The sequence below is a fragment of the Oenanthe melanoleuca genome, chromosome 6, assembly GCF_029582105.1.
Source record: "Oenanthe melanoleuca isolate GR-GAL-2019-014 chromosome 6, OMel1.0, whole genome shotgun sequence".
Classification (NCBI taxonomy): domain Eukaryota; kingdom Metazoa; phylum Chordata; class Aves; order Passeriformes; family Muscicapidae; genus Oenanthe; species Oenanthe melanoleuca.
In genome coordinates, this window is record NC_079340.1 from 3,039,255 (window position 1) to 3,067,026 (window position 27,772).

General features: G+C 49.1%; 2 protein-coding genes across 2 annotated transcripts in view; one reads left to right on the forward strand and one right to left on the reverse strand.

Annotated features, from left to right (window-relative positions):
• The window catches only part of DDIT4 (DNA damage inducible transcript 4), a 49,764-nt gene that overhangs the window by 428 nt on the left and 21,564 nt on the right, over nucleotides 1-27,772 (forward strand). The gene's annotated exons all lie outside the window — the stretch shown is intronic.
• The window catches only part of ASCC1 (activating signal cointegrator 1 complex subunit 1), a 35,097-nt gene continuing 9,476 nt past the window's right edge, over nucleotides 2,152-27,772 (reverse strand). The window contains exons 6-10 of the mRNA XM_056495604.1: nucleotides 25,228-25,364; nucleotides 23,021-23,140; nucleotides 18,802-18,923; nucleotides 16,684-16,763; nucleotides 2,152-2,718 (exon numbers count right to left, since the gene is read on the reverse strand). Of these exons, the coding sequence (XP_056351579.1) occupies nucleotides 2,602-2,718; nucleotides 16,684-16,763; nucleotides 18,802-18,923; nucleotides 23,021-23,140; nucleotides 25,228-25,364 (576 nt within the window). The 3' untranslated portion in view covers nucleotides 2,152-2,601. The remainder of the gene's footprint in view (nucleotides 2,719-16,683; nucleotides 16,764-18,801; nucleotides 18,924-23,020; nucleotides 23,141-25,227; nucleotides 25,365-27,772) is intronic.

Here is a 27,772-nt window from a genome sequence, read left to right on the forward strand (position 1 = left end):
GCGAGTGCGGCCGCGGGGCGGCACCGGGCGGCACCGGCGGGAGGGCGGGGGCGGGGCCTCCGCCGCGCCCGCCGCACCTGCGCGCCGGCACCGGGGCGGGGGAGCCCGGCACGGCTCGGCACGGCTCGGCACGGCACGGCACGGCACCCTTCTGTCCCCGTCCTGCACCCCCGTCCCGCGTCCCTCATCCCGCATCCCTGCCACATCCCCATCCTGAAGTTCTCGTCCTGCACTACCGGTCCCTACCGCGTCCCCATCCCGCGTTCCCCATTCTGCATCCCCTGACACACCCCTATTCCACATCCCGCATCTTGCATCGCCTGCCACACCCCTATCCTGCACCCCTCATCCCTGGTCCATACCGTGTCCCCATCCTGCAGCCCCCATTCTGCCCAGTCTCCATCCCACATCCAAAGTCCTGCATCCCTTGGTCCCTGCCATGTTCTCATCCCACATCCCACATCTCTGTCCTGCATCCCCCATCCTACATCCTTCATCCAGCATCCCTGGTCCCTGTTAGGTCCCCATCTCACATCCCCCATCGTACATCCCCTGCCACATCCCCACCCAGCACCAGTCATCCCACATCCCACACCCCTCATTTTTACCACGTATCCATTGTGCAACCCCCATTCCTTCCACATCTCCAACCTGTATTCCCCATCCTGCATTCCCAGCCCCTACTGCACCCCAATCCCACAGCCTCATCCTGCAGCCTCTATCCCTGCATCTCCCATCCTCCAACCCCTCTCCCTGTGATGCTTACACTGCAGTCCCCACTCCTCAGCCATCCCAGCACAGCATTTTAGGACTCCAGGGAAGACTCCCACTCCTATCCCAAGATTTTGCTTTTGGATTTTCCCCTCTTCTCAGCGGGGGAAATCAGGGCAGGCAACAAGTGGGCTCCCTCACAGCTTCAGCTGGGGATGCCACAGCACACATCCAGCTTCTCTTCTTTCTGCCAGGATACTCAGGATGGGAAGGATAACTGCCAGCAAACCCCAGCGACGACAAGGAAAAGATCAGAATCCTTAATTCTGCCTGGGGAAGGAGGTGTGAAATGAATTTTGCTGTGCCAGGCTAGAGCAGTGGGATAAGCTGCTTACCAGTGAAATTCAACCAACTTCCAAAAGAATTGTCACTAAAACATGTTGACACAAGTGGGAAGAGGAGGAGTATGCTCCAATTGTCAAAAATTTGTTTGGTGAGAGCCGTTAAAAACTCATCAGGCAGAAGCTTCCCAAGGTGCATCTCCCCTTTCCTGGTGGCGGCGTGAGCAGCTCCCGGGTCTGTTCCGAAGAGATTTGCCAAGTACCTCTTCAGGCTGGCGGGAGGATGACAGCAACTGGTGTTAAGTGCTCTCAGCACCTCCCTGTGAGTGTGTGCTGGTGCTCTGCTGCCTGAGGGAGCCGTTTGGAAGGCGGCTTTCAGAGAGCACAAAGGCATTCCGGAGCCAAGGAAAAGGACACAAACAGCCCAGGCTGTGGCTGCGTACAAGCAAGGGCACCCAAGATGATTTGATTGCCTAACAGGCAGGCTTAAAAGCAGACAGGCAGTTTGGTCTGGGAAACACAAACAACAGCACATTTGGGAGGAAAAAGAAAAGCAATCCCAGTTCCTGAACGACTCCCACTGCTGTTTGTGCATGGCCAAACAGCTCACTCTGCAGGGAGGATATAGGGTGAAGATCTCTTAGACATGATCACCAGGACATGTGGGTTCTGCTGGAGCACCCCTATCCCTGGCTGAGACACTCCCCACCTCTTCCACAGCATGATTCCATATCCCTGGAAGCAACTAGGAATGGGCAGCAGCACTTGTTTTGTTACAAAACACCCAAGCACCAGCACCTTCCATTTTTCAAAGCGTTCATCCTAGGGCAAGTTGAAATCCTGTGTCGCTATTTTTACCAAATGTGAAGATTTACAGGAAAAAGCAGCGTTGTCTTGAGATCTCTGAAGGATTCACAATGGAATCAAAGAGCTTGGTGCTGCTTTTAATGGAGAAACCACCCACAAGGCATATGTTTTTTGACATGCTCCTCAATGGTCACTGGAAAGAGCTCTAACCATCAATGCCTTATTATCATAGTTATGTTGCTGTGCTGGAAGTTTAATTACAGAAACTATCAATGCAACAGGAGATAAACACTTTGCTTTTGAAGGGAATTAATTTATTTGGAGATCTACATCACACAGGCACGCTGCTGGAGATCCAAGCAATGCCTGACCTCAATATCGTTAAATCGTGCTCTGGGGAAGCTCTCCTGGATTTTAAATACTTATTTTAAGAACAAACTTCCTTCTTCTGAAAAAAAAGCCACGTTTAAACACCCAAAAGCCCCAGTTCTAGCTGTTTTCTTGGAAAACCAGCAATCCACGGGCACCAAAGAAGCAACTTTGTGACATTTTGAGGAAAGGAGGAGGAAGGACCCCGACAACCCCCAAGGAGAGGGCAGTGGGAAAAACTGCAGGGAAATGCCATGGTTCCCATGCTTTGGAGGAGTCATGAGGCATCCCAGCTTGGAGTTCCCAGGTTCCCATTGAAGATTCATGTCCCATAAAACCTTTCAGTGAGGGATCATGCACACAGCAGACCCGCTCAATAGAAGCACAGCTGCCCAGATGTTGCATAGTATCCAGAGGCATCCGAGGAGAACCTCTGGGAGAGAAGCACTGAGTCCAGCTGCACCTCCCCGAAGTGGAAATTCTCAAAGAGCTGAAAGAAAGAAGAAAAAAACCACTTGAAGGGCACCAGAGAAATGGAGCCTGCAGCTGGCCCATGGCTCTGTCAAAAGCCTCTACTCACAGATTGGTTTTGCCTTTAAATCAAAGTGTTCTTTACGTTATTTTTCCCACTAAAGACTGCACTTGAACTCTTTTTATCTACAGCAGCAGCTGCTCAAGCCTCCCCTGTTTTGCTGCCTGTGTCACTGAGGGAGAGTGGGGAGGCTGCTCACTGCTCTGGAGGCACCACCCCCGGGTGGCTCTCAGGCTCTGCAGGAGCAAGGCTTGAGGCCAGGAGGTTTGCACCAATCCAGGCCACAGGATGCAGGACTTAACAGCTACAGCTCAGTCCTAATTCTAACTAGAGGCACAAGGCTCCTCATCCCAGCACTGACCCTGCTTTGTTCAACAAATCCGTCTTTGTTCGGCGAAGACTTGAGTGCAAATGAAGGAAAGCAAGCCAAGTCCGGCGCCCGGGGGTGTGTCCCTGCCCGCTAATCCAATCCACGGAGCAGACCAACAAAATGACATCAGAATTTCTTACAAGAAGTTATTGCTGGAAAAGCATCGTGTCCAAGCGTAAAGTGCTCCTCCCGTTCCATTAAGCAGCAGGAAATTGCTCTACCTGGGAACATCAGCTGTGCCTCAGGAAAAGCTTCTCGGTGCAGATGCTAATTTGGAAGCTCTGTTTAACCGGGGAGCTGTGAGTCACTGAGAACATGAGCAGCGACTTCTCCCCACCTTGGAGATCCCCAAAATCTCCATTCCATCTGTCTCCTATTCAATTTTCTATCTGTCCCTGCAGGCGTGGGCTTGAGACAGTCCCACAGCCCTTCCTGCCCTTACAGAAGGCAAGAAGGAAAGCCAACACATTAAACCTCCCTGAGCCAATGGTGCATCAATTCCTCCACAGAGGGAATGACTGAAATCCCAAATAACTACTTAGCATCTGAAAGGCTGCACTTCACCTCCTCCAAAGAGGCATTTGGCTCTGCCTGGCACTGATTTGGGCACAACTGCTCTTTTGTTGGTTCTCCCAAGAGTATTCTGTTTTGTAAATACCCTTTTTTTCCAGAGGAAACCAGCTAGTTTTTTTTTTTTTTTTCAGGACAATTCCTGGGTTTGCTGAAAAGAACCATAGGGAAAGTGATTCCCTGCCCATCTTGGGGCAGAGCAAAAGACCCCAGGGCAGCAGCCTGGCCTCAAGGGACACTGTGAGTGGTGGCTCCAAGGGGTCACTGCCCTAAAGAGCAGCCTGCAGAAAAGAAGCTGTGCTAAGGAAGCATCTCAAACCGGGAGAGGAGGAAAAGAGAGGAAAAGAGAAATGATGACAGCCACACAAACTCCATTTCATACAATTAAAGATTTATACAAGAAAGATTAATTATGTTCCCAAAAGCCTGCGTCGTTCACGTTGGAGGACTTAGGATAAAACGTCTCATTAATAAGAGATGGCAGTAAAAAGGGGTTGGTCACCTTTCTCTTTTTGTTTTGGCTGACCTCAGAAGGAAGGATGGTTTCCTGCAGTGCTCTGCCACTGTGCCCACTCACCCCAAACCTTAACACCTGTCCCTGTCACAGTGGCTGCTCACACTGTCACTCCTGTCCATCACACAGCACTCTCCACCCAGGAAAAACAGAAATCACCTCTCTCTTGATTCCTAACAGAGGGAGTGGTAGGTGTGCTGGTAAGCAAGGAGTACAAGGATTTGAAGAGGACCCCCCAGGACCTAAAGGGGCACCAAGGGAGCTGGACAGGAACTTTGGACAAGGAGTCATGGGACAAAGAAGAATGGCTTCCCACTGCTGGAGCATGATTCTGATATTAGGAAGAAGCTCCTCCGTGTGAGGTGGTGAGGCCCTGGCACAGGGTGCCCAGAGAAGCTGTGGCTGCCCTGTCCCTGGAAGTGTCCAAGGCCAGGCTAGATGGGACTTGGAGCACTCTGGTCTAAGGTTGTCCCTGACCATGGCAAGAGGGATGGAACAAGGTGGAGTTTAAGGCCCCTTCCAACACAAACCATTCCAGGATTCTATGAAGAAAACAAATTAAATGCTGGGATGTGCCAGACTCATCAGCAGTGCTAGAAGTCAAACCTTTCCACAAAATAATCAAAGGAAGAGTTTTATTTATGCTATTGCTGCACACCACAACCTGTTCTTCTCACTAAACACAGACACTTCAAAGCAAAAATTAGTTAATGACACAAACCTTTCCCGAGCCCCTCTTGCCTCACACAGCCTCAGGCATGTCACAGCAGAAGGATGATTGGGAAGCCCCAGAAGACACTGCCCAGGTCAAGGGCCCTCCATTTGTACACTGCTAAAAGTGCAGCAAAGCCATTGTACCAAAGCACTTTGTATTCCCTTGGCTTTTATAAGATTCACCACCTCCCGTGTGTTCGAGCAGCTGTGTGTTTCCCAGGGAGGAACGCTGCTAGAACTATTGATTTTTGGTAATGTGGCTGTACTTTCTGAGAGTAAACATGCTACAAGATTTAGAGGACAACCACAGACACTTTTTCCTGCTCTTGTTTCAGGCTGGCTTCTCACTGATGCCCCTGTGCTCTCTGAGGCTTCCCATGACAGAAGGCACCCGACTCCAGGCACAGAGATCACTGCACATCTGAGACCTGCCCCAGGCAGTGTGGACAGAAGCCTCTCAAACATCATCCTCCAACACCTCTGAAACACCAGGAATCCTCCAAGACCTCTGAAACACCAGGAAGTGGCTTCCCATCACGAAAGCATCCTGTGCTCAAGTCCCTGGGGACTTGGGAAGAGATTGCAGAGAGCCAATCCTTTGCTTTTGACTTTCACATCTATTTATCTTGAGGAGAAGCCAAGCAGAGCCAAGAAAGATATTTTTAACTCCCCCCTCTCCCCAGCCACCACGGAAACGCTCTGGTTTCAGAGGAGCCCTGGAGCACAGCTGATGAAATGCCTCCTGGGAAAGCATCTTAGCAATTCTGCACCAGGAAAGAAGGTATCTGGAGGTTGTTGCCCTTCAGAAGCAACCCAAAGATTGGCCAACTCCCCTTCCTGTCCTTTCCTATGCTGCCAAGGGCCCACCTTTGCCTGAAAAGGCTGCAGGGAACAGGAGATGTGGATCAGGAGCAGGCAGGAGGGAGGCAGGGGAGGAGAAATGCAATCGCCCGCAGAGCCGTGTCATTTGATTGGAGTGGGACGCCAGGCTCAGCAAAAGCACAGTAATTCTATAAATCCAAACATGCCAAAGGATTTATGTCCTCGATGCCCAAGGAATAAATAAGAGGATGGAGGTTGGGGTTGTTTTTTTCTTTAAAGTATTATAAATGAGAATGAACCTGATGGAGGTAAAGGTCAGCTTACAGAATCAACACCACGCATGCAGTGCAAGCCACTAACTCCCACCAAGGGAATAGCACTTAGAGGACTAAGTGCCCTCTGTCTCCCTGCTGCCTTCCCAAATTGAATTAGAATGGAATAAGGAAAGAGCATTGTTAACTTTTAACCCCAGACCCAGCACCTCCAAGCAAAGGCTCCAGGGATGTGCCCTGCCTTTCAAGCCACAGACAAAGGTTTGGGAAACGCTCAGCGAGGATGGCTGTATCTCCCATGGGGACAGAGCAGGTGCCTGCAGAGTGGCAGCAGCAGCATCCCAGATTTGTGGGGATGGCACAGACTACAGCCACACTGCCCTCCCCAAAAGCCATGAGTTCCCAAGAGAAGGAGAGAACTGGATGATGGATAACCCACATGCAAATTACCATAGGCCCAAGTGCTCCTCTCTCATCCTGGGGACTGGGTCCAAGGACACACCACCCAGGTCATGATGAAAGGCAGGCAGCCCTGTGGTCACTCCCAAAAAGCAAGTTTTCCTCCACTTCTCCCCCCAGAGTCGTTTATCCTGAGCCAGGAAAAGCCAGCAGCACCACTGTCATTTCTGACACCACATTTTCTCCCATTTAAGATAATTCTGTTCAGATGCTGGAAACCCTTCTTCCTCTGAGGTCTGTTCCCCTCGATTACCCACAAATTACCCAGCAGACCTCGCCTGGGATGAGACAATCATTTTCTGAAGGAAAACAAGAGGTTGAAGACTTGTTTTGGGAGAGATGGAATCACACATCAAACCGCTCGCTCCTTGCGAACCCGAGCCAAAACTGCTCGTACAAACTTCAACCCCTAAACCACAACAACTTCCTTATCAAAGGCAGAGCAACAGATCAAACCCTCTCTGCCTCTCTGTTTTCTTCCCCTTTTTAAGCCTGTGAAGTAGGTTTTGCTGAGGCAAGGAGGAGGATGACTCCTCAATGAAGAAGTTAAAAGAGGCGCCTAAACGATGTCGTGTTCCCAAGCGCGGGTGTTTGTCAAGCTGTCCTCCTCGGGGGGCTGGCTTCCCACAGACAACTCTCCTGGAATGAGACAGCACCTCTGTGTTTCAGCCTGGGAACAACAGCAATAAATCACAGCTAATCCACATAAGGACAGCAGCGATGTGTTTCAGCTCTGGTTATGAAGAGCGGAGGTGCCAACGCAAACTGGGGCTTTTAAATCACCTGTCAAGGGCTCAACAAGCATGAGAAATATTAATGGATTCAGCTGGAGAAGCATTGGGGAGTGGGAGGACAAAGTAAGTCCACAGAAAGGAAGGGAGTCAGAGGTATTTAAAACTTCCTCCACGTAATCTCTGGCTTGCATTCATGCTGCCTTGGCCTGGATTTTGCCAATACCACCAGGATTATTGATCAGTTTTGAAAGCCTTACGTCGTTTACAGTAGTCAGCCAAAAAAAAGACCCATCCTGAATTTATAAGAAGTCCAAGCAGCTCTGCTGAGTGCTTTGGAAATACCGAGGGAGCAACAACTCACTGCGATGCCTTGCAATTAAAAATTCCCACTAACAAGCAGTGATACCACGGGATAAAATGGATATGCACACACACACACACACACCTCTCTGGACTGTGGGGAGCTGTGCTGTGAACTCCAGCCCCAGAAAGCAGTGCCTTAGGGCTGGGCTATTATAGATCAACAGCACAAAACTGTCCCCGGTGACTCAGCGCCGCAGGCGAGCAGCGCCGTGTAATGACATTAGCCTGTGACAATCCGCCTCACAAACCCTGCTGCCCTCAGCAGGGAGCTGAGGGAGGGTCCTGTTATCCATATCTGGAACAAACACAGAAATTAGCGACTTGTGAGAGGCTGGGAGGAAGAGGCTCCCAGCTCCAGGAGCCTACAGCTGTGATGAGCTCACTGTCGCTCCTGCTGCGTGGTCCATGCTGAGGGTGGGACGCCAGCAATCCCTCCTCTGTTTCTCCTGGGTGGAAGATGTTTATCCACCCCAAGATGCCATCCAGGAAGGGTGTGAACAGGCTGAGCACCACTGGGCTCTGCCTCCATGGTAGAGCACGTGCAGAAGGATCATGCTGTTGTTCCCTTCGGGGAAGGGGAGGAACAAGCAAAATCCCAGGCACACGCTGACAAGCATGGAGAAAAATTAAGTGGCATTTCTGAAGAGGTGCCTCAATACAGAGCAACACAACCTGTTTGTCTGCAGACTTTCTGTGTTCTCCCCCGGAAATTTTTCCAACTCATAAGGGATGATATGTTTGAATTGAAGTTTGTATAACAGCTTGGGATGGAAAAGATTGGAGAAGAGCAGAGAACAATCACCCTTCCAAATCATCTGGCTGAAGCACAACCACAGCTCCCATGCCAGACACAGCAGGAAAGGAAGGTGATGACTCTTCAGCAAACTGCTGGATTACTGATACCACTACCAGGCAAAAAGGACTGATGGAGGAAACGGCAAAAACATGGAAAAATTTAAAATCTCAAAATATTTAATTTTGGAATGTGAAAGTAACACTGAGAAACACTGATGGGTTCTGAGAGAGTCCACTGAACTCCAGCGAACTCTGTCCATCTGAGTTCCTCTGATTAACCTCCTTTGCTGCGCAAAACACAGCCTCCAATTCTGCTTTTGGGATTCCATCTACTTGTTTAATATACCTCAGTCCTGCAGCCTCCCACACAGACCCATCAGGACCTCTCCAGAAGGCTATTATTTCCACAGCTGCCACAGTTCCCTGCTGCAGGATGTGCTGGCAGTGCTCCTTCTTCCTCATCCCAAAAAACTCACCAAACCCCATCCCACTTGTGACCCAAACTCCCCCAAACCATGACAGACAAACCCCAAAGCAAAGCCCCTGGTGGCTCCCAGAAGATGAGACACAACCAGGCAAATTGTCAAGATCTGGGGAGTTTGTTAAATGAGTAAGTTCTTTTTCCTTCTATTTTTGACTTTGAAAATTTTCTGAAACAATTTGGTGCCAAAAAAAGAAATACCTGATTCCTGTGTTATTCACCCTGGACACCACTCTGCCAATGATTATCTGTCAGAGATTTAATTGTGCTTGGAAGTTTGCCAGGAATAATGCATGAGAAGCATAGGAAAAGCAGGTAGGCAGGCATTCATCCAGAGAGGCAGCTTTTCCCAGCATTCCCAACCTTCTCCCCAAATTAGCAACTGCTTCCTTTCCATGGCTTTTTAAAGAATGGCTGGCTGGCCATCCAACATTTCCCAAGGCAGTTTCAGGTGTTGCAGTCTTGGGAAATGTTGTGCAGAGTGACAAGGGTGGAAGATGGGTAGGAAGGACAGAGACAGGGTGGTTGTCACCTGGGCTGTCACCACCAGCACCAGCCAGAAGGCTGCAGATTGTTTTGTTCTGTAAGTGTGCAGCTGGCTCTGGAGTGTCTCTCCATACCCAATATAGCATCCAGTCCTTCCACATGGATAATTCAAGGAACAGGCCCTTCCCCTCTCCTTTTCTTCCAGCCTCTGTCAAGATTTAAAAGGCAGCAGCAGAGACCTTTTCACCTCATCTCCCTTAGGAGGAATAAAGCAGGCAGACTTCAGGAGGGAGAAAATCTTGTGTCATAAAAGTCCCAGTGGCCTCTCTCCTGGGAGATACCCAAGTCAGGGCTATCTCCTCTGTGACACAGGAAAATCCCTCACAATTAAATCACCAGTGCAGTCCCTTGGAAACAACAGAACCATCCCTCTCTGGCAAAGTACCACCAGCATAACAAGCAGCAGCAAGTTCATGGAGAAAGATGCAAGGTGCATGATGGCAGGCTTCATTTTCATATTTTTATTTCCTGAGCCCAAGTTGATGCCATGTACGCACCAAGAAGCTTTTGGTACGTTCACAGATGCCATCTCATGGGTGTTCTGCATGCATGTAGGAATCATGAAGTGACAAATGGAAGAAAAGACCAGTGAAGATCATTGGCTTCACCACCCTCTCCTTCTCCAAGGCAGGAGGAGCTTGGTGGTGGCAGATCCTGGATTAACATCTCTGCTCCCTCAAAACAAACAGGACCCCTTTTCCCAGCTCCTCTAGAGCAGTGCTTCCTTATCCTTGACTTTACAAAGATTTTCTTAATCCCTTAAGCCCACTATTTATCATTTTACCATACACTACTGGCAAAAGCATTCCCAAGCTTCAAGAGCTTTTCCTATGTGCTGCCCTCCTTCCCTTTGTCAGCCTCAACACAACTCTTTCAGCCCCAGCTTGCAGGCATTTTCTACCCCTCCAATTTTCTTACTGTTGTCCCCTGTGCTCTTTGCACCAATCCGTGGTACCCAAAACTGGACAAATCCTTCAGTTTAGAGTAGTCAGAGGTTTACTTTAATGGCATTTGCCTCTTTTTTAATATTTCCACAGACTGACTCAGTCTGGAGCAGCCCCCCATAAGCCAGACCCTGGCCTGTCAGGCTGGTATTGAGGAACTTCTCCATCCTATACCCATGCCACTGCTCCCTCCTGGACCTGTCCTTGTTCACAGCTGCCTGTTTGTTTCTGCCTGATTTCCCAACGTTGTTTGGAGCTCTGCTCCCTCCTACTCATGTGTGCAATATTCCTGCCTCTCCCCAGCTGTGTTTCACCTGCAGACCTCAGAGTGTATTTCATGCTGCCTGTAACACCCTCCTGACCTCCACGGGTGGGACCAGAACGAGGTTTCCAGCTCTGTGAATATGGAAGCAGCTGATCCTTCTCTGACTGCTGCCATGTGAAACCTCAGCTCTTCATAAAACTGGAGCAAAGCCACCTCAGCTGCCAGAGGGTGATGCAGCAGTGGGGAGGGTGACATTCAGCAATAGTCTAAATTAATCTGTCAGGCTGGATTTTTTTTCAAACAGAACTGTTCAGGGCCAGATGCAGGCCTTTGTTCAGCTGAGATCCCCTCCCTCCAGGATCCCCCCCTCCCTCCCAAGCCAAATCCAGTGGTGCTCCTTCCTGGCACTGTCACACTGCAAAACCTTTGCTGTAGCTCACAGTTTTGGGTCCATTCCCCCCATCACAAATCCATGAAAATTCATGTGCTTCAGGAAATCAAACCCCAGTTGCTATGGTGAAAGGCATTCTGCAAACTAAGAAACAAATACAAGTGGGACATTTGGAGGTTACCAGATTTTTGCACGTCCTTCAGACAAGAATAAAAAACCTTTCAGCAAATTAAAGGTTCTGATAAGATCCCAGACCTACACCTCAAACGTGAGGGATTTACAGCACAACTGAAGGAAATTAATAATCAAACACTGCATATCTCCACAGAAGCCTCATCCCCATGGCTCCTATTACAGCAAATGCAGCAACAGTTTCTAAGAGCTGGGCTTTGCTGCAGAGAGGGCAGGAGGCTTGAGAGGCATCTGGGAACACCAGGACAAGGAGCTCCCATCAGTGTGACCTCTCACTACGCCCACAAACACCAAGAGGAGGAGTCTAGCTACAGAGCCAGTAAATTAATTCAGACAGACCCAGAAAATTATCTAGCAGAAGGGTCATGGCACCTTTGGGATGAACTGCCTACTTTTGCTAATCAGTGGGTTGGGGCTTTCTGCATTTAATGTGCTGGGTTCTTGCCTTCTATTAAGGCGCTGCTGTAATTCAACCCCTGCCAGCTCCATGGAGAAATATCATTTCCTTAAGATCAAAGAGGTGATGCTGCCCTGGCTGGCTGGTGGCACAACAGGGATCTCAGGGAAGTGAGGAGGTGGGATCTCTCCAGGTGGGAGGCAGAGGCACCCACAGAACCTCCAAAAAGCTCAGCTGCTGGCCTGGGTGGGAGTGCAGTGGTGCAGGGGCAAGAAGATTCAGAGACTCTCAACAAACCCTTTTCCAGCACTCACAGCTCCTGCTAAAATTAGAGGGGTGCAGAGCAGCTCTGAGAGAAAAAAAAAGGCTTCTCCTTTTCTTGGTAAGGTCACCAAAGAGATCTCAGTCACACAAAGGCAGCACAAACCTTCTGCACTGTGTTCTCAGTGCAAAGGCTCAGCCTTCCCCCAAAACTCCAACACTGCCTCCAAGGCCTGAACACTCCAACAAAGATATTTTCCCTCCTTTGTCTACTCTGCCTTTTCAAATGCCCACTTCAGATTCCTGTTTCATCAAATGCAAATAGCACGAAGATGGCTTTTTCTCCCCCTGAAGAATATAATTCACAGGAAAGCATTTTCACAGCAACCCCAATTTAATCTCCTTTTTTTTCCCGTGATTATACAAACTGATCTCCAGTCTCATCTGCTCAACTGTCACATCCTCCCATCCCACTGTTGCTCTAATTGCACACTGCTGAGCCCCCTCGATTGTTCTGGTACCTCTTGGTAATGGCAGGAATTCTCCCCTCTGCAAAGTGGCATCACAGCCTTTCATTCCTGCTTTTGATTCTTCTGCAAAAACGAGGTGAGGAAAGCACTGGCTTATTTCTGAGATACTGATGTTGCACCACAATCTCTTATTCAGTCTCTCCTCACCCCAGTGGATTTTTTGTTTGGTATTTTTAACTCTAAACTTTCCAAGCAGCCACCTCCTGTTAGGTATTTGTTCCAGCTGTCAGTCCTACTTTGGATCTACATCTTTACCACCTTGCTGAGGATAACAAGCTGTTCTTACCCTTTCTGAACACCAGGCAGTCTTGATCCTCACCTAACACCAGTTCTTTAGCTCTTTGATTTCACCTCAGCTTAGAAATACATCAGGAAAAGACTCAGCCTCCTTAAATCCACAAACAAAAATGACAAAAAAGGCCTGGGTACCTGGCTGCAGAACATGAGTCAGAGCTGTCTCTGCACAGGTGCAGATGTTCATTTGTTTAGAGCTTGGTGGGCTTGGGGTATTTTGAGGGCTCAGGGGTTTCTCCAGGCCAAGGATTTTCTCTCCCACTGCACCTCTGTCTGTGGCATTGCATCAAATGTTTTAAACTGAACTACTGCACAGCACAGCCACTGCACTGCTCTCGCCCAGCAGGACAGGCACTGTGACAGGGAACACCACTGGCTCTCCAGTGCATCAGCCAGTAAATGCACCTTCCCCCTGCTCCCAGTGAAAGCAGACACAGTGCCATAACTCAATACTTTTATGCAGGCCTCAAAAGAGAAGGAGCCTCATCAAATGATGCCTTATCTGACATAGAAGCCCTCTCTGGTCACTCCTGCAGCCCCACTGCTGGACCAGGCCACAGCAGCATGTGTCACCACCTTGGCTGATCCCGTTCCCAGTCTCCCATCCCAGCTTAAAGTCTCCCCTAATGCCCTAAGACATAAGATGTGCAGCTTTCTGCTGCTGTACCTCAGTAGCTGCTCCCTCAATATTTAATCTTGTAAGCTGTTAATGCACAGATCTGTGCTAAGCAGCAGAGTTCAGCTTTTTCTGCACTCAAAATTTGCTTCCTTCTTGTCTGAATGAGGCAAAGGCCATTCATTTACTTCTCAGCCCTCAACTCAAGCCAAAATTCATTCCATTTTGACCCAGCGAGAGTCCAGGTGGTTTTCTTCCTTTCCCTTAAATGCCAAACAGAAATTTTTGGCCACTCAGCCCTTTCGCATTTCTTTTCATTTTTATTTATTCACTGCAGGCTTAGTTTTTTTTTTTTTTTGTTTTTTTCTCCCACTAAACAAAAATAAATAAAAGCCCGGAGGCAGCGCAGCCGCGTCTCCGGAGGTGCCGGCAGCTGCCCCGGCCGCCTCCGTGCCAGCGCTGTGCCAGCTGCGGCGCAGGGCACGCGGCCACCGCCGGGGCACGGGTTGGATGCTGCCAGCCTGGCAACTCCCCTGGCCCAGCCCTGCCCCAGCTGAGGGGGCTTTTCAGACAGAACTGCTGCCTCCTCCTTTTGCTGGCTGAGAGATCCCCTCCTGATTGGAGCGCGATTTCGGTGCGTGACTGGGATGTTCGAAGCCAGCCTAGAAGGAATACCAGAAATCACTCCATGAAGCATCCCCAGCTTTTTGGGAAAAGCCAGAGCTTTGCTGGATACAAACCTATTGGGTCACACAGCCCCTTGTGCTCTCAGTTCCACCTATGCCAGGAAAGCTTTTTCAGGGATATTCTTCAAGACAGAAGTAATTTAAACTCCCAAACGCAAGTCATCCTACAGGATCTATTTTCTGAGCAGTGTGGGAAGGTACCGGCCTGCACAACCATTTATTAGCACAAATAGGAGTGTATGTTTAACTCTGTGGAACGGCTAGAACAAAGGATTATTAAATAAAATTCCGATTAGTTCAGCTGAAAGCAAAATACCAGCTGGAGCCTGGTGTAGCGCAGGCATGTTATCAGCAAACATGTGCTGCCAGCGCATCTGCACACACACACACACACACACACAGAGCTCTGGCCATGGGGAGCCTCAGCCTGGAACAGCAGAACCACAACACTTCCAACACTTCCATGTGCTCCATGCCCCGACAGCTCCAGCCCTGCCCTGAGTCTTTGGCCCTACAGGGCTGCACAATGGGATGGAGAGTGATGAAACCCGAGTTATCCCACTTACCCTCCTACCAGCAGCCATGCTTTGTTAGCATTCCAAGTGGGAACACAGCCACTCAGCACAGCTATCACTGAGTCCCACTGCCTGGAATCACATGGGGGGCACATGGCTCTCCCTCCCACCAGCCTGCCTAACTCCATGCTGCCATATTCATTAACAGCCCAGCGTTTAGATCCTGGTGCAGAAGTTAACGAAGCCACTTTGTGAGAGGGCAGCCTCCCCAGCAGCAGATAAATAATGGATATAAAAGCAGGCTGGGAGGGAACTGGTGCATCCCTGCAAGGTCATGCTGGAATGCATCAGTGGCTCACTGAGGCTGGGCTCCTCCGGTAAGAAGCCTGGAGCTATTTATGACTCATGTAATTAATTAATGCCAACGGGCCTTCTGCTGCAGGCACGTGGGAGACCAAAGGGAAATACGAAGCGGGCAGGTTAGGAAATGTAGTGGAGGTGGGAGAGAAGGATGACATTTCTTGTGGCAAGACATGCTTTGAAGTAATTACCAGCAGTCCAAACAGCCAGCAGCTCTTTCAGCTACGTCAGTACAAAATCAATTAGGAGCTTTAAAAATGCATCGGGCTCATATTTCCAAGAGCATCAAGAATAAGAAGTAGCCTCAGAGGGAGAGCAGTTGCATTTCCAAGCACTGTAAGCAAGACCCTTCCCCAGATCCTCAGACCCCACGAATGGTGTGGCCAGCAGAGGGAGCATCATTAATACCTTCCCAATCACAAACTGCTTGGGATGAGAGCACAGAGGAAGACCCACAGTCTGATTTTATGTGTCTCTAAAGCCTGAGGACAAGTTTAACAGAAGCAGGAGAAAGGAGCAAAGGTGAACACAGAGAAAGCAGAGTCCTGCAGGCACTCAGGGCTCCTGACACACAGCTCCCCCTTCCAGAGCCAGCTCTCCCAACACTGGGAGCTATCCACAACTGCAGATCACGTCAAGAAAGGGACCAGGGCTGTGGCTTCCCTGCTCCTGCTTGCAATACTGCAGTCTCACACTGCACACTCAACATGTGGTGACGCTGAGTCATGACACCATGCTCCAACAGACCGTTTGAGGACAATGAGAGCTTAACCTAATTTTGTCCCTTTGTTTGTCCTCTGCACACAGATCAATCAGTTCCACTCCCTGCCTTCACATCCCCCTGCATCCAGTGCCTATACATTATTAAGACTGTAAATACAAATAAAGTGCACCCTTCCCCTCCTCTGGGAAGGCTCTGAAGTCCTTCTGGGCTGTCCAGCTCCCACCCAGCATGCATCCTCTCTCAGGTCTCTTCATTACCAGAATATCTTCTTACCATTCCCCAATGTATCCATGCATTGTCCTCGCTCCCTCTTATCAGAGCTGCCTGCAACAAATCCTCTCACACAATGAGGATTGCAGATTTGCTTACAAGCCTGTGCTGTTTTCCATTTCTGCTCCTCTGTGCTTCTCTTTTCTCTCTGGACACTTGCAGGGTCAAGCATCACAGCATCAGTCTGCCACAGCCATCTGGATGAGCAGCAGAGGCTGCCTGCAGTCCCAGCCCTGGTTGGCAAAGCCTGGGAGTCTGCAGCATGCTCCCCTTTGAGCCTTACCCAACCTCTACAGTCTGGGGGATCGTGGTTTCTACCCTCTGATCACTGCCAAAGCCCTCAGATCCTGGTGGGACTCCCTACCACTACCTGCTATTTTTCAGGATCAAATCAATAGCAAAGATTAAAAACAAGAAGAAAACAGTAAGTGAAACAAGAGTGGGGTTTAGTTTCATAAATATATATGAGTAGAACAGGAGCAATGAAGAGCTTCTTTCTGGTGGGCTGAGAATCAACTCGAGCCTGAGTCTCCAGGGTAAAACAGGAGCAAAGTAAATGACAACACAAACACCCACTTAGCATTCATGCTTCATATTCCTGCTCTGAGCCTCAGCAGCTTTAGGAACACTCCTGTTAAAATACTGTAATGCTCCCAATTACAAGTGATCTGGACTGTTTATTTTCTAAACAGAGTCCTGCCAGCCCCCCACATCCCCCCCCTCAACCCCAGGAGATCCCATAAGCCTAAGACAAAAGCAGTTTGAAGAGGTGTTTTGACCTCTTTTGGCTATACAATATCCATAGCTGGCTCCATTTCCCTAATTGTTTCATACTGACCTTGAGGATATTTTGGCCATTAAATGATTCCCGCTCCTTGAAAGATGATTTACCAGTCATTGTGTTGTTTCGTTCTTCAGCTGTAGAGAGAAATGCCACCACCAGAATGAGCTTCAGATGGGAGAACTCTGTGTGCTGTACTTCACCCCCCACTCTGTCCCTCCCCAAAATCAGCTGCCAGCTAATAAGCCATCTTTGCCCAGCTCTCAGTGCAAAAAATCCCACTTCCACTTGGATTTTAGGCTGGAATTGGTGCTTCTACTGGGATCATCTCTCGTTACCAGGAGGAAAGGCCTTAAATCACAACTACTGCCGTGGTGATTCTGTAGGGCTGACTGCTCAGGGCAACACACCTGCTTCTCTCTGGCTCGTTTTCAACCCACATCCTGCCATGTCAGGGTGAGAGACAGCACTTGTGTGGCCTGGAACAGCACCAAATTCCAGGCTGAGCATGCCAGCACAATGCCAGGCGGGATGCAGACGGCACCGACACAAACCTGCACCATACATGTGGTGTGGATCTTTTGGGGTGGGCACACATCCACACACACACACACAGACTTTCAGAACAGCAACCCAGGCCTACAGGAACTGCCAAAAGTCTGAGATCCATTTCCTCAGAGCACGTTGGGGTTTTTATATAACCCCCAGTGCATGATCTGCTCTTTCCACAGGACCTCTGCCTCATTCAGTAAATACATTCAGCGCTTCTTTTTCATCTCCATCATGAACTGTGAAGTCCCCCTCACATGCAGCTTGCTATTCAAATCCTGTGTGGAATACAAAGCAACTTCTATGGCTGTCTGCAGAATGCTCTCTCCCTATTGTGTCTGAATGCCTGGCATGCCTCATGGGGTTGTGCAGAATATAGACTCGAATGCCAGACCTAGCTGCCCATGTGCCTCCCCTCACACCCAGCCACACCAGCACTCTGGGGTCACATTTTCAGGGCTCAGCTTGAGAGCTGAACCCCATCTTTACAAGGTTTCTATGCCGTGGGTGTGTTTGACTTCCTCAGCAGTCAGACCCAAAACCTACCCAGAAAACGATGACACAAATCACCTGCTGCTATCACTGTCCCCGCAGGAGACTCACAGAAGCAACAACTAAAGAATTCTTGACACAACCTATTGCAGTGCACAGGGGCCACCATGCCAGAGCACACACATTTCCACACAGAAAACCAGGCTGTAACACACTGCCCCTCCCCAAAGATGATGTTTTTAGGGCTGCTTTCTAAAGTAATGTGATCTGAACGGTGCTACATCCAGGGCAGACCATCTTTTGGCAGAGACAGCAGATGCCACACACTCAAGAATAGCTCACATTCAGCTTCTCAGACGTCTGCATCTGATTTAAGGAGAAAGACAATGGAATCACTTTCCTAAAGAAATGGGCAATCTCTAAGTTGACCAAAGAGGATTATGTTTTCATCTTGTTTGAAGGTCAGCACAACACATGGAGTTGTTACTCAGTTTCAATTTTACACTGGGACATAGAGAGCCCAAGATTTCACCTCCATGAGGAGCAGCTGTCCTCACTTGCTCTGTTCAGCCTGAAGGAGACAGGGGAGACTTCATCAGGGTCTGCAGCCTCCCCACAAAGGGCAGTGCAGGAACAGCCCTGACCTCTGCTCTCTGTGACCAGGGACAGGATCCAGGGGCATTGCTGTGCCAGGGGAGGTTGGATATTGGGAAAAGGTTCTTCTTCCCTCAGAGGGAACACTGAACAGGCTCCCCAGGGCTGACAGAGCTCCAGGAGCATTTGGACAATGCTCTCAGGCACAGGGTGGCATTGTTGGGGTGTCCTGGGCAGGGCCAGGAGCTGGACTGGATGATCCTATGGGTCCCTTCCCACTCAGGACCTTCTGTGATTCTACTTGAATGTATTTTTCCCCAGCCCAGATACTATGAGCACTATTGGGTGACAAGGTTTTGAATCTATGTCTCTTGCTCATTGCTTTTTTTAATTTTCTTCTGGGTTTTATCTGCAGACATCTCCTCCCCAGCCCTGTAGGTAAGAAAAACCACACTGAAAAAGCAAACAACAAAATCATCTGCTGAGCAATGGGACTACTTTAAAAGCATTTAGCAGCACAGATGAAGGCTCTGTACTCACTTGGATCTTTCCTGAAGAGAGTGTTCATGACTGTGGCATGCAGCTTCACCCTATCCCATTCTTTAAGCATCAGGCCAGAGGCCACAAACCGCTCCACCAGCTGATCAGCGACCATCTGCAGTCTGGAAAAGCACAAAAAGAAAGAACAGGGCCATGTAAAACAAGGAGCCTCTGCATCATCAGCTTTTGGCTTTTCAGCCAGGAGGGCAGCAAGTGTGAAATGAAGTCTCTGCATGCACACAGGAAAGGAGCTGGTCCCTGATGGAAAGCGAGCAGAGGCATCAGGATTCAGCTCTAATGCAAAAAGTTCTGACTGTTGGGCAAAGCTTCCCCTGTGATTGCTTCTGCTGCAAATATTCCACGAGGAAGGGCAGATTTAGCACAGCAGAGAGCTTGTTCACAGTGACAGATGTTACTGGGAGCTGAAGGATGCATCTTTCTACTGCCAGGAAACACAATGTGACTCTCCTTGCAAATGCTAAAATCTGCACACCCGCAGGGGCTTGGGCACCTTGACTCCCAGAGGATCTGCTCAGGGACTGCTGCAGCCTGGATCCTCTCTGTCCCACATAACCAACCCAGCCACTGGGTTTGCTTTCTGGAGAGCCCAGAACGTGGTGACAGGGGGCACAAACCCAGTCAGCACATCCTGGTGAACACTCCAGCTTTGGAGCTACTGAGCAAACAAAATCCAAGGACTTATTCCCACCTTAGTCTGACTGTCAGGATCTGAGAGCAGACCCACCCTAGGACAGGCAGCAGGAGCAAGAATCAGAGCACTGCACTCATACCTAAGGAGCTGAAGGAACTTCCAGGTTGCTGCTGTGCCCAGAAAATTTCTGCAGTGCCTAATTCTTACCAAAGGCAGCGAGGATATGCCAGAATGAGAGCTTTCCATCTCTGAAAATCAGGCCAGGGGTTATTAAGTCAGTGTAGAAGAATCTGAGCTTCTCTCAGCACGTCCCAGGGATTAGAGAGCTTTCTGCTCCGTGAGGTCCCACCATGTTGGTGTCTCAGCTGTGGCAGAGCGTGGCCTGTCCCCAGAGCCTGGGGCTGCCACGCTCTGCATGCCAGCTCCAACCCCACTGCCCCTCACAGGCTGCCAGCCCCCATGTGACCACTTCAAGACTCTCAAACTACCAATTGTCATAGCTTTCTACTATTTTCTGGCTTTACTTCAGTGATTTTTAAAATTAGCAATGACAAAGATTAAATGAATATCATTACAGACAATACTAAAACAAATTAATGGAGAATAGCTCAAGTGAAAACGGTGCTTTATTACGTTATAAAGTTAATCAAGGAAATAAAACAAATTAGAATGAATTATAATGGAAATTATTTGCCATGTGGGAGGCATCAGAGCATGATCCCTCTTTCAGTCTGAGCCATTATATGTGCAGAAGGGCTTGCCAACCCCTAATTCTGTCTGCAGTTATGCAAGCTAAGTCAGGATAAATCAAATCTCCTGCTTTACAGCTTAAGCTGATCAAGATCATCCAAAGATCAGGAAGGAACTCCACCCCTCAGCCATGCCAGGAACTACACAGAGCTAACAGGACATCTTGCATGAGACAGGAAGGCACACACCTCTCTCCAGCACAGGCTGCAGCAGTCTGATCCAGCACAGGAAGCCTCGTGGCTGCTACTCTCCTCTAGTATTGGCCTTGCAGCTCAGAAACTGCTTTCCCATTTCCCTAAGCAAGGCACAGCAGGTTTCAGCAGGCAAAAGGTTCAAGGAGCTGCTCAGCAATGATGTGCGTCACAAGCCAGAAAACAGAGCAGGGTTTTCTGGAGAGATCACCATTTGTCCCCTCTTTATAATCACTGCTAGTCCAACACAGTGTCTGCTGGAATCCCAAAGGAAGGAAAGGCTGCTCTCCATCAATACAGAAACACCTTTTTTTCCCTCTATAGAGCTAAATATTTTTCTGGATGTTTGCTAATAGCTAAAGAACTAGGTAAGGAGAGAAGTGTCAGGTGAATGATATCAGAAGGTGCTTCACCCAGATGATGGTGGGGCACTGAACAGGCTCTCAGGGAATTGTCACCAGCCCCAAGGCTGCCAGAGCTCCAGGAGCATTTGGACAACACTCAGGGACAGAGTGGTAGTATTGGGGTGCCCTGGCCAGAGCAAGGAGCTGGACTCAATGACCCTGGTGGGCCCCTTCCAACTCAGCCTATTCTGTGAATTCATCTGCATGTGAGGGCAGGACCAGCCTGGGCCTGGGATTAAAACCTGAAATTGCTTGGCTCTCTCTGAGTATGCTGCTATGCAAAAAGCAAAACAGGTGCTGTGGAAGAGAAGTGCAGCAGTTTCCAGGTGCCATGCAAGCACAAGGTCTGGTTTTGGTAAAAAACCTCAGCTAACAGATCTCTGTGAAGGCCAGTGGACACATCAGTCCTATCCTGGGGGAGTGAGGAGTGCTGTTTTCAGCTTCAAGGCAAGGTGGATTTGAAGACCTCACTTCTCCCCCCTGCCCAAAGCAGCTCTGCCACCCGTGATGCACATCAGCACTTCCTCCAGCATTGTGCCTAAGTGGGTTCTCATCACACAGGGTACAGCTGGCATCTGAAACAGAGCACAGTGCAAGCACCAACAATTCAAGCTGTCCCCAGAGGCAGGCAGTCATCACTGTCAATTTAGGCTCTGCTTACGCTCTACAGGATTTCTCTCCCAGCTCCTCCTTATTTTCAGATGCAGCCAGTCTGGCAAGCACTGCACCTCAGAGAGAGCCAGGGCTCAGTGACTCAGGAGAAGAGGCCCAGACCTCAGCTCCCAGAGCTGGTATTTTAGATGCTCTCTACAACAAAACCCACAGAAAGGCATTTGGGTCATCCAGTGTCTGTTTCCATCTCATATTTCCAAGTGCTTCTGCCCTCTTTCTCCCTGTGCTCTGTCTTCTGGCTGATCTCTGCCTTGCCTTGCTTCTCCACCCGCCCCATCTGTTTTTATCTCACCTCTTTCAGGGTAGGACAGACTTCAAAGTGCAAGAGCCAAGAAAAGGAAAAGACTTCAATTCCTACTGCCTCCCAGCACTTCTTACATTTTTTATTTTCCCACTCATTTCCTTATCCCACTTCCGATCTCTTACTTCAACACAGTCTCCAAAGTGTGGTTTTAAGCAGGGCCCCCTCCTTGCAATCTCCTCAGCCCTCAGGGAAAGGATATGCCAGAACATATCCCTTCTTCCCTGAGCCAGTCCTTGCTCACAGCCTCCCTCCTCAGCTGCATTGCTCCATGCTCCTCTGCTAGCTCCTGCTGTCCTCTAGCAACAGGAAGAGACAACAAAAGGGCACTGCTGTCAGGCAAAGAGCAGGCTGAGGCTCAGAGACAGGAGGTAAAGCTCTTTTGGCTACTCCCCTTCCCTATTTCTGGCAACCACCAGCACAGAGTACAACAGCTCTTATGTTAATGACAGAATCTACAATGGTTTGGGTTGGAAGAGGTGTTAAAGATCATCTGGTTCCAAACCCTGCCAGAGGCAGAGACACCTTCCACTAGACCAGGGTGGTCCAAGGGTGATCCATGTTTCCTCAGTCTTCCAAAAAGTACCAAGATGGTGCTGCCACTGGTGACGTGGTCCTTGCCAAAAATAAGATGAAGGAATGTTGTCCAGACACTGCCACATCCTGGGCAGTGCTGCTTGTAGAGCTGAAGCCATCAGCCACAGTGGTGAACAGCACAAACACTTCAACTGACACCAACCAGGCTTCAAGATTTTGCAGCAGCAGCTCCAAATGACATTTCACACCCAGCACCTGTTACAGACTGCTACAGACACACAAACCAACTCTGTAATCAGGTCATGCTCTTCTGAGGACCTTCTGGGCTAACTGGGTTTTAAGAATAATTAAGTGCTGCAGAATACACCAGCCTGTCCAGATTAATCTGGATTGCAGGTTGGGAACTAGACAGTAGAGGCCAAATCATCCTGCCTTCTAAGTCATCTCAGGAGTATCTCCTTGGCCATCTCATCCCTGTGCAAGCTGTGACTCCATTATTCAAGCTGACAGAAACAAACGACACCCTTCAGCTGCAGCACCAGTGACTGATTTAAAGAGCAAACACATCACTGCCTTAACCGCTCCAGGAAGCAAGGATGACTTCATCTTGGTGACTGCTGGCCTGAGGACTGCCAGCAGCACCCAGCAGCTCCTGAGGGTGTTTCCCTGGCACTCTGGGGAGGAATGAAAGACAGGAGCACGGGGAACTCACCTGTCTGAGCCATCCTTCATGTGGACTTTGGCATAAAGGACGTCTGTCATGGTGGGGTCGTCGTTCATGTACTCCACTCCTGCCACCTCCACAGTCAGGGGCTGGCCTCCAGTAATTTGGCTGAAACCCAAGAAATCCCTCATGTTAAAAAGCAAAACATCACATCAGCTCTTGAAATGTAACACATAGCGCTCCTTGTGCACATACCAAATGTTTGGGTTTACTACAGGAAGGAAATTAATACTCTTCTTGCTGTAGTGAGACACTAATTCGAAGGCAAGTGGGACTTAAATGTTATGCAGAGCCTATGGGGCAGTGAACTCCACTGAAGAGCTCTTTCCTGTCCCTTATTTTTGAGCTTGCTTGCACTGAAAAAACCCAAACTCAAAAAATCTCCCTAATTCCTAAAATCAAAAGGCTATGGCTGCTATTGCCTTATCACCTCAAGTGGTAAAAGAATTTAAATTCATACATTTGGTGTTTCAGACACACATTAGTCAACTTGTCAGTGCTCATAGGCCAGCTCAACATGCAGATCTCCATCCACATGTCAGAAAACCCACCAGAAGTTAATAGTTCAAGTTCTCATTCCAGAGAGGCTCAACTGTAAAGTCTCCAGCTCTCTGATTTTTGCTGGGAAAGGTACTCGATACAGAACACAGCTCTGATGCAACATCCAACCAGTAAATAGAGCTGGTTTAAAATCAGCTCCAGCTCTTCATGCAGGATATAATATGCACTCCCACACCTGCAAAAGCTGCAGAGTGTATCTGCTTCCCAACAGGCCCCCTCCTTGCCTTTCCCAGCAGAGCATCCCAGGGAGGCAGGGACTGCAGCCAGTGCTCCCTGTGAGTAGGTGATGCCTCGTTTAACACAGAGGACTTGTAGAAAGAACAGGGAGTGTCTGGGCAGGGAGATGGAACAAACACCAGTTTAACAAGGTGAGTGTGACTTTGCTCTGACCTTGCTTACTTCTGTTCAGCTTTTGAGGCTCTCAGCAAAGATTCCCAAGTGAAATAAGCAGAGCATGATTTCCCTTCCCAGTATAGTTACTGGGAGGGAAACAGCACAAATGTACTTTTATGGACATCCCACTAACAGCACTAAAGGTCATGTATTCTAAAAAGGGTCAAAAAGGTCACAGCTATTTTCACAGGGCACTGCCTGCACTTTAGAAAAGGAAATGAGAGCTAATGAAGGTTTATGTAGGTGGAAAAGAGCCTAATTAATTTTCCAAGTATATTTACTTGGGTGTGGAAGGGGAAATAAACTAAAGGTTACCTTCAAATGTTGATTCCCCCTTCACTAAAGGAAATAGGGAGCAATGATTTTCTCGGCATCAGTTCAATCCACTTATGAGGAAGCTGGCACTTCCCAAATATTGCATTCAGAGCCTCCCCCTGGAAACACACTTGCATTTCTGTTCAGCAGCTGAACTGGAGCCATCCTTTTAAAGGCAGAGGTATGAATTCTGGCCACGCATTAATTCCCACAGATATTAGCAGGCACAGCATGGCCAATTCTTCACACACCGAGGCAGCAAATAAATGAATGCGAAGGATCCATGCTCTGTGTGCAAAGGCTTGGCAGAAATAAATAAATAAACCAGCCCCTCAGGCCATCTTCAATTACTAAGCTGACCAGAGATAAGCTAATTACGGTGTCACTGGACCACATTTGCAGCTCCAGCCCCAACATCTGCAGCTGGGTGTTAACAGGCAGCGAGGCAGAGCAGCACGGACCGTTTCAGGCTGATCTCTCCTGATGGCTTCCCTGCACACAGCTCCCCTCATCCAGGAATGCATGTCAAGGACACCTCAGCATCTGCTCTGAGGCAGGAGGGAAGTGCCAGAGCCAGAGCCCACTGCAGGCAGCGTGCAAAGGTAAGGGAGCTCAGCCCTCCCTCTGCAGCAGGCAGGGGACAGCGGCTAAAACTGCTCATGCAGAAAGAGCGTCAGGAAGGGCAGTGAGCAGAGCAGGTTTTCAGGGAATGCTGAGGGTCTGAGCTGAGCTGCAGATGCTGTAGGGCTCTCTGTGGCTGCTCAGTGATTTTTACTGCCCCATTAAAATCATTCAGCCTCTTTCTAAATTTCTAGAGTAAAGAGAGACTACTGAGCTGCTCTTCTCTTTGCTGTTCCTTGTCACGACAGAGTGCTGCTTTCCCCTCTCTCAAGGCCTTGGTGATGCCACCACTTCCCACTACTTACTCCACAAAGTCCTCTTTGCATCTCTGCAGGAGGTCACATGCTTTCTGGATCTCTTGTTCGTTCAGGAGCACCAGTGTCCCAAGAGTCAGGTGAAGCTTGGCAGGGTTCTGGAACAGGCTGCTGCTGACCCCGTGATCCTAGAAATCAATCCATCACAGAGAGGTGTCTTACCTCATCCACACACACCCTGCTCCATCACAGGGATAAATGCTACAGAAACAGGTGCCAAGTTAATGGCATCAATCCTTTTATCTCTGGTCGGGTTGGGAACGACTCGACGTTGAACATTTCTCAGGCTTTGTGAGGAAGCAAGCTCATCCTGGCAGGTGAGGCAGCTCCCTGCCTGCTTTTCCACCAGAGCTGCTGAGCAGCAGCCTGGAAGATCATTACAGCAGGCTGTAACTCGGGACCCAGGACCTGCAACATTCACTCCTATGGGGTTTTTTTGGGAGGAGACTTCCACAGCTGTCGATGCATCATCTGCTACCAACAACTAACTCAATGCAAGCCAGCTCAGATTTAAAACTCAAGTCCACTTCTTGTGCAATAAAGCTGAGACCAGCTGTAATGACAAGCTCTAAATGGCCTCTAAATCCTGTCTAAACACAGGCTGCACCTCACAACAGAAGTACAGCTAATGCCAGCTCTGATAATTATATTTTTCTTCTTCCCATATGCCCTATAGTTTGCTGAGATGAATTAAGTTTAAATTCCCTTTATAAGAAGAGCTGCTTGTTGTTGCTGGGGAGGAACTGCTCCCAGGTGGAGCAGTGGTTGCATCCAGCTTTTAGAAACATGCTACTCTGTTCTTGGATACTTATAAAAATACCTCAAGGAAGGTTAACACACCCATATTAAAACAATTATTTCCACTTAGTGGCCACTTCCCATCAGCGCATTAAATAACCTCCAATTTTAACTCCAGTAGAAGCCAACCTGCCAGGCCATAGAAGCTTTCTGCATCTGAAAAGAGTGCACCAGCTGAGAACAATAGCTTTGAAGTTTCTACTGCTTTCCAGAGCTTGAAATAAAACCTCTCAGATGTTTAAATGCTGCAGTATCTCAGCCCGTCAAGAGCTTAATGCCCCACATCTTGCTCAGCATTTTTCATGCCTAATGACCACGTGCAGGCCCTTCTTTACAGCACAGCTTATGGGCTGGACTAGGGACAAGGCAGGCTGCAAAACAGAGGCCAAGGGGCTTGCTCCAGCAGCCACAGCCTGGCAAAAACCAGGGATGGCCCCATTTCACTTTCTCCGTACCTCCCCCTCCCTGCTGTAAAAGTTTTGTGGCTTCCTTTAATTCATGCTGCTGTTCACATGCATGACAGGACATGATTTCTCTCTGTCAGCCTTTTTGCTCCAGTGATACCTGCAGTCAGAGAATATCTGGCCCATCACAAAACAACAGCCTGGCTAACAGAAACTGGGAGAAGTTTTAACTTAACCTTGCCACGGACAACCAGCTGAGGTCACTCCCACAGAATGCACAGATGAGGGACAGCAGCACAGGCCTTTGCAGGTCAGAAAGCCAAAGCCCTGCCCTCATTTTCTGCCCCAGCACAAACTGTGCTGTAAACATGACCCTGCCCCAAAAGCAGCATTTTCCCCTGAGGTTTTCAACACCTGAGTGTGGGCTGAGAGTGGCACGTCACCTCCACAAGCCACGCTGCTGCTGCTGGGGAGTTTAGCAGGGAAGAGCTGTGCACAGTGAGCAGGCCAAGACCTAGATAATCCTCCTGGTTTACTCCCTAGTATTTCAGGCAGCTCCTCAAAACCCTGCTTACACTCCCTACTCTTTCACAGGCCGGCAGATCCCATTTCTCCCACACATAAAATAGATGCTGCGTCAGAGGTGGCTCTCCCTGGAACAGCACACGTTCCTGCAGGAGTCTCAGCAGCCCTTCCTGGCTGGATACTGCTCACCAGGATGGAAAAAGCCTGGAACTCAATTATTCTAATCCCAGATCATGATGTGCGATCAGCAATCACTGAGTCACCTCAGAGGAACCCGCCCTATTGTCCTTCCAAAAATTTACTGTTCAAACCTGGGCTCTTTAAGGTTTATCGAGAGGCAGGAAGAATAATCCCTTTATGCACTATCCATATGTGATGACTGTCCTTTACAGCTTATGCCTCTCCCTAACACTGCCCTGTCATGGTTAAAAAAACCCAACTCATTTCCACTCGGTCTTTTTTTCTCCCTCCTGCTACCAAAGACTTCTTTAGAAGGAGCACAGAAAGGGTTTTATCTGGGAACTCCAGCTCTTTGCAAAGCCCAAGCATGTTGTCCCTTCAAATCTAAGACCATAAACCACAACACACTTCAGCCCTTCTACCTGACAAGGTAAGAGATCAAGCTCCTTAGCTCTTCTACCCTGGCTGTGTCCTCTTTACTGTTTTAAGAGCTCCCAATGTTTGCAGACAGCTTTGTTTTTCGGGTTTTTTTTTCCCCTAAGAGCAGGAAGTATCCTGCCATAGCATGCCAGCTATGAGCCCTCTGCCACCCTGATCCACAAACAAAGGAGCAAGCCAGGAAAACAGCA